The sequence below is a fragment of the Rhinopithecus bieti genome, unplaced genomic scaffold, assembly GCF_001698545.2.
Source record: "Rhinopithecus bieti isolate Rb0 unplaced genomic scaffold, ASM169854v2 scaffold_22165, whole genome shotgun sequence".
Lineage (NCBI taxonomy): Eukaryota > Metazoa > Chordata > Mammalia > Primates > Cercopithecidae > Rhinopithecus > Rhinopithecus bieti.
This window is the reverse complement of record NW_016810977.1, coordinates 2,310,157-2,322,417: the sequence shown is the minus strand read 5'-3', so window position 1 is coordinate 2,322,417 and position 12,261 is coordinate 2,310,157. Positions and strand designations below refer to the sequence as shown.

The window sequence follows — 12,261 nt, the reverse complement described above, 5'->3', positions numbered from 1 at the left end:
TTCCGGGCCCCAGAGCGCTTATAATGGAGCCGCTGTCAGCAGAACCTTCTGCCGCCGCCGCCGCCGCCGTCCCTCCTCTTTTTTTTCCCGGCAGATCTTTGTTGTGTGGGAGGGCAGCAGGGATGGACTTGAGCTTGCGGATCCCCTGCTAGAGCAGCCGCGCTCGGAGAAGGCGTCGCAGCCGCGAGGAGGAGCCGCCGCCGCCGCGCCCGAGGCCCCGCCGCCCGCGGCCTCTGTCGGCCAGCGCCCCGCTCGCCCCGTCGCCCTTCGCCTCCCGCAGAGTCCCCTCGCGGCAGCAGATGTGTGTGGGGTCAGCCCACGGCGGGGACTATGGTGAAATTCCCGGCGCTCACGCACTACTGGCCCCTGATCCGGTTCTTGGTGCCCCTGGGCATCACCAACATAGCCATCGACTTCGGGGAGCAGGTAAGCCCGGCCCCGCGCCCCGCGCCCTCTCGCCCTGCCTTGGCCTTACACGCCCGGACACTGGGGCGGAGGGGAGTCACCTGCTCCGAGTCCCTCTTTATCCTGGAACATTTGGTCGGATGTGCAGCTTGTCAAGGGTGACTTTTCTAGCACCCCATTCCCTCCCTCCGTCCCCTCAATTATTCAGCAGACTTTTCCAGCCCTCTCTGGAAAATGTTAAAGACTGAATGGTGTGAAGCTTCACCTATGTATGGAAGGGTTTTTAGTGCACGGCAGTATTATGTAATTTGCAATTATGTAAACCTCAGCTCTGTAATTAAAATGTAGTTTCTAGTAGCTTAAGTGCTGGGTTTTTATTTACCCGTGGCTGGTGGTAATGGTGACGGTGGGGAAATTCTGTTTTATAATGCGTCCAAGTTGATTTCCCAGGTACTTCTAATTTTTAAACATCTGTTTCGTAGTCCAGGTAAGGATTAGGGGTATCCCGAATGTGTCCTGATAAGCCGGTCTTGACCATTTCTAGTTTGGGATTTCTTTTTTTTCCTTTTCCTTTCCTACTTTCTTTTCTTTTCTTTTCTTTTTTTTTTTTTCCATGGACCACTAAAGAAGGGGAGCACATTTTTGTTTGGTGTCGCCTTCTCGTCCTTGTTTCTTTTCACGTTTTCTCCATGTGGCGTCATTGCAAATCTAGCGCTGCAGGCTCTCCAGCGATGGGGCATTGGCACCCTGCACTTTGCATGTGGGGACCGTTTTGGCAGGGCCACCAGCGGGATGCAGCTCCGTCCTAAGGCCGGGGAGAGGATTTGGTGATGGGGAGGCAGTGACATGCCACCTTGATGGGCAGGTGTCCCAAGTGGCCAGAGCGTGTGACGAGCGGCACTCCCGTATTGTGGTACTGTCTGTCTTCTTTCCTTTTAAGTCAAGAGACTTAAACGGATATTTATATAGAATATGCGCCTGTTTTGATGCAGTACTCACTGTAAAAGCCAAACAGCTTTCAGGAGGCAGTTACAAACCGGAGATTTGTTTGACTCCTTCGTTTGACGAATATCTGTTTGGATTTTTCTCTCTGTGCTCAGAACTTTTGAATAATTGCAACTCTATAAGCTCCCTAATATGTAGCCCACATTGTAAGCTACTTTTTACTTTGAATTTTGTTGATGATAGGTGTTCACAGTATGGCATATTCTCTAGAGACCTTTGTTTACAGAGCCAACCAATGTCCTTTGATAAAATCTTGTCTGTTCTATTGCCACTGTGTCCTGCCAGTGCCTCACAAGGGTACCCCAAGGGCTTCTCCTTCCCTGCTCCACCCTGTACCTACCCACCTTCCCTTCTTTCTATAGTAACTGGTTACTTTAAACATTTCCTACAGTCTGTAGAAAAGCTTTTAGACTTGAATTTACTACATGGCCCATTTTAGATGAGTCAAATGCTGTATATTCACTCGAGCCTTTCCTATTTTAAGGCTTACCTTCTTGAAGCTGTCCCAAAGGTTGTCAGAAAGCCCAGGCCGCTCATCTGAACTGGTGTGTGTTTGTGTGCATGTAAGAATCATATAGAGATAACTAGTGGAAATAAGAGTAGTCTGTGTCATCATTAAACCACCTGATGCATACCACAATATTGCCTCCCTTTTGCCTTGATTTAATGAAAGGTTGACATAACTAGGTTTGATTTTAGTATAAGAAAAAGAATCTCCTGAAGTCACAAAAGGGAGGTTAAACATAAGAGACAACTATCTAGATGGTTTATCCTCACGGGTCTAATAATTCTAACTCATCCTTAAAACATTGCTAACCTGATTATCATGGCTGATGTAAGCACAGTACTTAACGGAGTTGTGTTTTTGCAGAGAAGCGAAATGTTATCAACAAGTGTCATTTGAGGTCCTTTTCCCGAAAACACCAGAGTATTTATGAGGTTATAGGCTGCCTGGCGGGCGGAGATATTTTATCACAGAATTAAGGGTGGAGAAATGTGGGGAAGAAATTGATAGGTTTTCCGAACATTGCTTTGCCTTCTGGTGTCAGATGATAATTGTTTTGCAAAATGTTGCAGGGTGAGAGAGAGCGAGACTTGCTTACTCTTTCTCAGCATTAAACTGGAGGGAAAGAATTACAGTGGGAGCTGAAGAGTGGCCTGATATGTGTGGGTGATGAATAGAAGAACATTTTACCCCAACTTTTCTGAAGCACAGTAAAGAGGAGGAGAAATGAACCAGTTTGCAAGAGTAGGTCTACGTTAGCTGAAAATATGCAGTCCTTGAGTTTATATGGAGTTCTAGACAGACACATGTAGGTCCTGCTGCTGAGTGGGCAGGTGTATTACACCTTGCTGGGAGTGAATGGTGGCATATTTGTCAGCGATTTACAAATCCTAAGATGGAGAGGTAGCACGGGAGTACAAAGGTCAATGCAGCCTCAGGTTCACATGCTTTTGAGATGATTAAGATATGCAAAATTAGGCTGGGCAAGGTGGCTTATGCCTATCTATGATAGTAGCCTTCCGGGAGGGGCATCTTGGGGCTTAGGCTAGAGGATGCTTAGGCTAAGGGGAAGGATCGCTTTAAGCTCAGGATTAAAACCAGCCTGGGCAACATAGTGTGAAACCTAATCTCCTATAAAAAAAAAAAAAAAGAAAAAAAAAAAAAAAAAAAAAAGAGTCAGGCACAATAGCAATAGCTCACACCTGTAATCCCATCACTTTGGGAGGCAAGGTGGATGGATCAGTTGAGGTCAGGAGTTCGAGACCAGCCTGGCCAACATGACGAAATTCTATCTCTACTAAAAAATACAAACAAACAAACAAAAATTAGCCAGGCATGGTGTTGCATGCCTGTAGTCCTAGCTACTCAGGAGGCTGAGGTGGGAGAATTGCATTGAACTCTAGGAGGCAGAGGTTGCAGTAAGCCAAGACTGTACCACTACACACTCCAGCCTGGGTGACAGAGCAAGACTCTGTCTTAAAAAAAAAAAAAAAAGAAATGCAAAATTAGAAAATAAAACCTCTCATGAGCTTTTAAGTTCCTGGCTTGTCAAGAACAAAACAATAGCAAAATTATATTAAATGTTTCTTAGATGAGGTGTTTTATGATGATAAATATAACAGTTCATGGTTTCTTTAAAAAACATGTACAGATCTTTTGAAATGGAAATCCAGCTATGTACAAGATTCCACTGAAAGTTAAGTAAGCTGCACATATGAGACCATGTAAAGAAATTGCCTGTTAATGACCCCAGAGCCAGAGTGTGTGGAGGGGCTAAGGAAAGAGCCTATAACAGTCTCTCCAGAAACTTCTGATTTTCTCCATGAAAATTACCTGTTGTATACAGATTTCTTAGCCATTTTATAGCTCAGTCAGGGAGGAAACCAAATATTATGGACTATTTCCTCTAACAAAACTAGCAAAACCTATTATCACATTTTTTCAGTTTTGGTAGTGGCAGTAATTTGAGGTGGTGAGGGGGAGAGGTTGAATTTTTATACTAAAAAAAGCTCTATGGAATAAAATGATCTGCCCTGTCTCTACATAGGCACCAGAGAAAATGGGAACACATCTCCTTTTGCAGAAACTGAAATAACGTTTGTATTATAGAGCGCTATAGGTATATAAAATACTTTATGATCATTGTATATCTAGAATTATTTTATCTCAATGTTTACAGATTGAGAATCAAAAGTATTAATCACTTCCATTAATTGAACACCTAGTATGTGCCTATATCTCAGCATATGATATATACAAGGAAAGAATGAGAGGCCTATGCATGGTAAGGTACTTGTTCAAGATGACACAAGCAGTAAATGGCAGAGCTAAGGTTCAAGCCCATACCCCCCTGGCCCTTACAAATTTAGGAATAAGTTCTAGCTTTTCTGATTCCCAGACTATGTCTAAATTTAATCTTAACTGTCGTATATTGAAAAATTTTTTTTTTTTTTTTGAGACCGAATCTCGCTTGTTGCCCAGGCTAGAGTGCAGTGGTGTGATCTTGGCTCACTACAGCCACCATTTCCCAGGCTCAAGCGATTCTCCTGCCTCAGTCCCCCAAGTAACGGGGACTACAGGCGTGCACCACCACCCCCGGCTAATTTTTGTATTTTTTGTAGAGATGGAGTTTCACCACGTTGCCCAGGCTGGTCTTGAACTCCTGAGCTCACGTGATCCGCCTACCTTGGCCTTCCAAAACGAGAGCCACCACGTCCAGCCTGTGTGTTGAATTTTAAAAACTCAACAGATGTAGGATGATTAAAAGGAGGGCTTCCAGGAAAGGGATATTATGACAAATAAGTTCATTTTAAGAAAAGCTGAATTACCCAGATAATTAAGTCAACACTGTATCTTATGTTAACAAGGTTGGCATAGCTTTTGGTCAGAGTGGGGGTGGGGGGAAGAAACAACTGATACCTCACAATAAAGTTGTTTAGAAGTCACTTGGTCTTTATCATTAGAACAATACAGATTGCTAAGGAAAGGAACATATTGAGATAGTCTTTAAACAATATATTTCTTTTAAAGTATCTGCAAATGTTCATTTGATCTCACCATGTCCAAAGAATTGTTATTCTGTTTAAATTTGGTTCAAAGTCCCCAATTTCCTTAAAAGCCAAATTCACCAAATGACATAGAACAAATTAGTGAACTTTTTTTTTTTTTTTTTGAGATGGAGTCTCGCTCTGTCGCCCAGGCTGGAGTGCAGTGGTGCGATCTCAGCTCATTGCAAGCTCTGCCTGCCGGGTTCACGCCATTCTCCCGCCTCAGCCTCCCGAGTAGCTGGGACTACAGGCACCCGCCACCATACCCGGCTAATTTTTTGTATTTTTAGCAGAGACAAGGTTTCACTGTGTTAGTCAGGATGTTCTCGATCTCCTGACCTTGTGATCCGCCTGCCTCAGCCTTCCAAAGTGCTGGGATTACAGGCGTGAGTCACTGTGCCTGGCCTGAACTTTTTAAAAAGGTACTCAGTATTACTTAAAATGTTAAGGGCAACGTTGCTGTGAAGACCTTGAAGGAGAAAAGAAAGTTGAAATTGTTCTCACTTAAGAAATGTGTTCTGCCTAGGGGCAGGTAATCTACTCTTTTACTCTCAAAGGAGAAATGGGACTGGGTGTGGTGGCTCACACCTTTAATCCCAGCACTTTGGGAGGCCGAGGCAGGCAGATTGCCTGAGACCAGCCTGGACAACATGGAGAAACCCTGTCTCTACTAAAAATACAAAATTAGCCAGGCATGGTGGCGGGCGCCTGTAATCTCAGCTACTTAGGAGGCTGAGGCAGGAGAATTGTTTGAACCAGGGAGGCGGAGGTTGCAGTGAGCTGAGACCGCACCGAATACCTCAGTACCTTTCAAATACTTTAGATATTTCAAATTGCCTTGTATGATTTACTGAATTTGGTTGGGTCTAATATGATAATTCGAAGACCAGAGCTGTTTATCTGTGAATGGAGAGTTTTGCACATGAATTGTGAGAATTCCTGGAGTTAGATGTGTAATAGGAGTGTTCATATATCTTCAGCCCTTTCTATTTAGGAAACCTAGAGTTAGGCTTCCACAGTATAAGAGGGTTCCAAGTTATTAATATCACAAGACGGACAAAAAGAGACGCCCAGGAAAAATAGCTTGGAGAAGCTCACCCTCTCCACACCTCCTCCCAAAGTACAACAGAAGTATTTCATTCGATTAGGAGGAACAGGACTAAAAAGGACAGGTGTAGTCTATGGCACTGGCTCCAGCAGGGAAGAGCCTCTTCATCCAAGGTCACTGAGCAATGGAGAGGACCTCCTTTGACAGTGCTTAAGCGCTTGCCTTGAGGAACAAGACAGGAATCTGTTGTAAGATTCACTTCCCAAAGCGCTTAAAGAAAGAAATGGAAATCTCAGGCTAAGGCTCTGAGTCACTGTGAGGGAGACTTTTCCCCCTCCAGTCTATTCTGTAGTAACAGAATACATTTCAAAATAATTATTTTTCCTAATTATAAATAGAAGTAATATCAGCTAATTGTTTAAAGTTTGGTAAATATTTTTTAAATGGGAAAAAGTACCTCTAATTTCACTCCTAAAGCTCCTTTAACAATTTGGGTATCTCCTACCAATTTATTCTTTTATTTTATTTTATTACTATTATTTTTTGAGAAGGAGTTTTGTTCTTGTTGCCCAGGCTAGAGTGCAATGGTGTGATCTCAACTCACCGCAACCTCCGCCTCCCAGATTCAAGTGATTCTTCTGCCTCAGCCTCCCAAATAGCTGGGATTACAGGCATGCGCCAGCACGCCTGGCTAATTTTGTATTTTTAGTAGAGACGGGGTTTCTCCATGTTGGTCAGGCTGGTCTCAAACTCCCAACCTCATGTCATCCTCCCGTCTCGGCCTCCCAAAGTGCTGGGATCACAGGTGTGAGCCACTGTGCCTGGCTGCCAATTTATTTTTATAACATAATTGAGGAAGTATGTGTGTATGTGGGGTGTGTGTGTGTGTATACATTATATATATACACACATATAAAAATGGTGTGTATGTGTATATATACACACATTATATATATAAAATGGTGTATGTGTGTATGTTTCACAAAACACAGAAGCATTTTCCCTAAACTATTTACAAGTATTTAAGTATGATTTTAAATTGCAGCTTATTATGTGGTTATGAGAGCATGCTGTAATTCCTTTTGCGTGTATTACCTTATTGTTAAACAAAGATTTGTTTGTTTTTGCAATATAAAGTTTCAATGAACATCTTTGTGTAATAAGTAGATAATGTGTTTTCTCTGACTACCTTGGGCTTTATGCCTGGCATAATTTGGTGCCTATTTCAGTTTCCGATTCATACATAGAAAATGAGGTCATGCCTTTCTTGCAGTCCATATTTAGTCAAGGACACTGTGACCTCCTTAGTCCAACTGGTACTTACTTCCCTGCTGTGTTTCCCAGTTTTCTTTAGATGTCCATCTGCATTTAAAATACATCTCTTAAGATGACTTAGGTAAGCAGGTTGTTTTTAGAGCCATAGAGGTATAATCCTGAGGTTGGTTTGTTTACTCATTTACTCATTCATTTATTTATTAAGGTGGTTTGATGACCAGCCTAGATACTGCTCTAAATACTTACAAGCATATCAATCATACAGAAACAATATTTAAATCTCTTTCTAGTAATCAAATTCTTTAAAAGCAGTTTTTATTTTGTTTTGTTTTGAGACAAGTCTCACACTGTGGCCCAGGCTGGAGAACAGTGGTACAAATACCAGCTTACTGCAGCCTCAAATTCTGGGCTAAAGCCATCCTTCAGCCTCAGCCTCCAAGTAGCTCGGATTCCAGGCATATGCAACCATGTCTGCCTAATTTTTTTATTTTTGTAGAGATGGGGTCTTGTGATGTTGCCCAGGCTGGTCTCGAACTCCTGGGTTTAAGCATTCCTCCCATCTCAGCCTCCCAAACTGCTGGGATTATAGGCATGAGCCACCACATCCAGCCTAAAAACAGTTTTTAAAGGGTACAGTGTGATACTGTTTATGGAAACCACTTTTTAGATGAGACAAGCCCAGTTTTATATTAGCGGTGAATAATTTGGTTTCCATATTTGGTTTGGGACAATGGAGCAGGTTATGGTAGGTGGCAGGAGGAGAGAGCATGGGTGGAGAACCATTCCTTATTGTCTTGTGTGAGTAAATAAACCTCGTTAAGCTCCTGGTATAGCATACCAGAGTGACTTGGGTGGTGTCTACATTAAAAAAAGAAAAAATCAGGTATTTTTTGAACACCTATGATTCTTATTAGTTTCTGTAGAGATGTAATAGAGAAAAATCCAGTTTTCTACAGCCTTATCTTGGTCTGAGCTACCCACATGAGTGAAATTGCTTGATAACTGAAGCTAATACTTCAAAGTGGAAGTCACTGGGTTTTTCCTCTTTTTTTAGTATGAAAACTAGTATTGTTGGAAATCTAACCTATACTGCACATTTATCTACCTTATTAAATGACTATCATATGGCAAAGCATAATGTAGCATCTTTGGAGGCTGTGAATGTCCATTGTGCCGGGAAGTCACGTGAGATTCAAAATTCTTAACCAAGGGATTGGCACCAACCAGTGGGAGCTGACTTTGGCCAGTCCTGAGCCCTGCATGACCAGCAGCAGTGTTGTGGCCTTCTTGGGACTCTTAAGTGTGTGGTAGGGTTTAATAAAACTTTTTATAGGCCATGTGCCTGCTTTTATCATTTTAATACTAACCAGTTGCCAGTCAACTGGTTAGTAGTAGTCAGTTGCTACTGGTTTCAGTAACTGGTTACTGTGGACTCAGTTTCCTCTTCTTGCTGTGCAGTATACCCGTGTAACCACTTAATGATAACACAAACACCATAAACATAGCTAATATTTTTTGAATTCTTGGTTTTTAATGTTCTGCTGTGGACTTGCTCTGGGCCCAGGCAGCTAAAATTCACTAGAATTCCAGGAAAAATGAAGGAGTAACTTTGGTGGCTTCCTTTGGGAAAAGTATTTATACTTTATGACACTCGTTTTCCTGCTCTCATTTTGCATCTGTTCTAGCGAGATTCTAGGGCCAATGGCAGTGAAGTGATTTTTGAACAAGGCAAGGAAGCATGGACATATTCCACCCAGCCCCTGCCCTCAAATTGTTTAGATCCTGGTTAAGAAAACACACATGAAGCACCTTTTTGCAATCGGAGCAGCACAGAGCAAAATGTCTGATTATACAGCACAGTTTATCATGACACAGGACGAGTTGCTCAGTAATTGCAGCCGAGCAGTAAGTCTGTGGTCATGAAACAGCAAGATGTTTGGACATAGTTCTCATCTGGATGTTCCCACCTCCTGCTTTTCCTCTCTAAATGCTCTGCTGGGGAATGTGGAGAGCTGTGGTCTGCAAAGATGAAGATAGAATTGCAAGATAGGTCCATTAGATAGGTCTGTATCAGCCCAGGTGTTGTTTTTGTTTGTTGGTTGGTTTTCCATGGTTTTGGGATCATTCAGTTACTGTTCCAGCAACCAAATATCAGTCATGATGCTCTGAGAACAAATGAGCTTAAAATTGCAAAGACAACATTTAGGAGGGATTTCAGTCAACTAGAAGGTTTAATCATCAGAATTTACTGTTTCTCCTATGTAGTTGCTTCTTCATACCAAAAATGCCCTTTTTGTTTGTTTGTTTGTTTGTTTGAGACAGAGTTTCGCTCTTGTTGCCCAGGCTGGAGTGCAGTGACGTGGTCTCAGCTCGCTGCAACGTCTGCCTCCCCTGCAACGTTGAGCCATTCCCCTGCCTCAGCCTCCTGAGTAGCTGGGATTAGAGGCGCGTGCCACCATGCCCAGCTAATTTCCATATTTTTAGTAGAGATGGGTTTCACCATGTTGGCCAGGCTGGTCTCAAACTCCTGACCTCAAGTGATCCACCTGCCTGGGACTCACAAAGTGCTGGGATTACAGGTGTGAGCCACCATGCCCAGCCCCAGAAATGCTCTTAAAGTCCATCCAGGGAAGGAAAGTAACTTGGTTATTTGTCAGGGCAAAGGTTGGGGGCAATATTTATTCCGCTAGATAAAATGTTATCAAAAGACAGTCTACATCTGGTTCAGGGTCCCTAGGGACAGACTGACCAGCTTTGTCTCTAGTTAGGGGGAGGATATTTTGGCTTAAGTTAGTTCGCAGGTCCTAGGTGGTTTTAGATCAGTAATGGCATTTTCCAGAGGCACTGAAAAGTGGGTTGATAAAAGAGAGTGTAGATAAAAATCTACACTCTCCTCAGTAAGATGGGCTGATGTCACTGTCCCCAGCCTGGGGGACAGAGGAGGGGCTGTACATGTGTGGCTCTGTAGTCTGGAGCATGAGGAGGTGACAGGCATTGCACACACCACACCCACCAGGCTATCTCACCTGGGCAGAAATATGCCAGTGAGGACCTCTGGGTCCAGGCTGGGGAGAAATCCAAAAATAGAGCAGAGTCCCCAGATAGGGAGTTTCAAAGATGACTTCAAAAGTGAGGTTGAGGCTTCTTAGGACATTTCGTTGTCCTGATTAAATGGCTGGAAAGCAGAATGTCTGCTGACAGGTTAATTAGGCTTTTCCTAGTGAGCCAGATGAACCAGCAACCAGGAGGGGCAGAGGTCAGCTCTGTGGTTATCAGCTCTGAGGACGTGAGAAGGAAAGGTGGCTTTTATTCTGTGCGTGACCCAAAGAGGAATATTGTGTGCCTGGAGTCTTGGAGGTTCAGTCATCCTGTGCGAGCATTTATGTTGTGAGAACTAGTTGCTTCAGGTTACTGCCTTTCATTCAAATTATAGTGAGTCCATATCAGTAAGCTTTTCAGAACCCTTACTTCACTTAAAAAATATACATAGGCCGGGCATGGTGGCTTATGCTTTTAATCCCAGTGCTTTGGGAGGCCAAAGTGGGCAGATCACTTGAGTTCGGGAGTTCAAGGCCAGCCTGACCAACATGGTGAAACTCTGTCTCTACTAAAAACACAAAAATTAGCCAGGTGTGGTGGTGGGCACCTGTGGTCCCAGCTACTTGGGAGGCTGAGGCAGGAGAATCGCTTGAGCCCGGGAGGTGGAGGTTGCAGTGAGCCGAGGTCGCGCCGCTGCACTCCAGCCTGGGCGTCACAGTGAGACTCCATCTCAAAATAAATTAATAATAAAATAAAAATATATATAACATTTAAGCGGAGAAGAGTATTTGAGTTTCTGCCTGCCGTTTTCTAATTTGCCATTTGACTTAGCTGGGGCTGCTTTGTGTTTCCAAAACTGTTTTTAAGGTGATAAGAAGTTTGTATGCTTTTTTATGCTGCCCTGTGAACCACCCAGAGATCGACTGGCCACTGGGTCTTGCATTTTAATAGAGAGGAATAGTAGTGTGGAGAATATAAAATAGTAAAAACAACAACAAAAAATTCTCTGACTTCTCAGTGCTTTAAATGGTTTAGAGGAAATTCACCATGGCTAAGACACTGAGGCCTCCCACCATGTGTGGCCTAAACTTGATGTTTTATAAAGGCAAACTGCACAGAGGAGAGTAACAAATAACCACACTTAATAAGGGGGCACTAACTTTCAGCTCTTCGTGATTCCAGCCAAGTCCAATGCCACAGTGAGTGGAAAGACAACTCACAGCCAGCCTGACAAGGGAGTCAAGACAGCGCCCTCCTCCTCTGCAGGTTTCTGTGTTCGAATGTCCTCACCACCTTCTGGAGAGAGACCTTGTCTCTTTGGGATGGTTTTGGATGCAGCCTTGCATCACCTGAGAAGACACCTGGCCTGGAGCCTGGCGTGCAGCCGGTGGTACCTCATTTCTACCCCCACGCAGAGACATTCCACCACCTGGGGCTCACGCCTATTGGGCTGTCTCCTAAACGTGGGCAGATTTCCTGGCATTGTAGGTAGTTAGGCCACCACGTGTTTCCCAGCCTCTCCTAGACAAACCAGTGTTTACGCACTGAATAGCAAGGAGCTTGAGCTTAATTCCAGGTATAGTGGAGACCTGCCGAAGGCCCTAAAGTGGTGGATGGCAGTAAGCCTCAGTAGCTGAACTGTAGAATCTCCTTTGTTTTTGTAAAATTCATATTTACTCTGTTTTCCTTTAGGCTGTACGTGAAATGTACAGATCTTAAGTGTATAGGTCTATGAGTTCTGTCAAATGGCAGATGCATACCTGTGTGTAATCCACACCATGAGGATATGGGACATTTCCATCAGCCCGATACATCCACAGTGCCTCTTAGCAGTCTTCCTAGCCAACCACTGTTCTGATTCCTGTGCCAGCCCTTGTAACTGCTCGTGAAAATGACACATGTGCATTGTTATTACAGTGTCTAGCACCTTATTCTTT

At 43.6% G+C, this 12,261-nt stretch overlaps 1 protein-coding gene across 2 annotated transcripts in view; it reads left to right on the top strand.

The window, feature by feature from the left end:
• Nucleotides 1-6: 6 nt before the first annotated feature.
• Nucleotides 7-12,261, top strand: part of ANKH (ANKH inorganic pyrophosphate transport regulator) — a 164,324-nt gene continuing 152,069 nt past the window's right edge. For both annotated transcript variants that reach the window (XM_017893309.1, XM_017893308.1), the window contains exon 1: nt 7-426. In XM_017893309.1, coding sequence (XP_017748798.1) covers nt 331-426 — 96 coding nt within the window. In that variant the 5' untranslated portion in view covers nt 7-330. The remainder of the gene's footprint in view (nt 427-12,261) is intronic.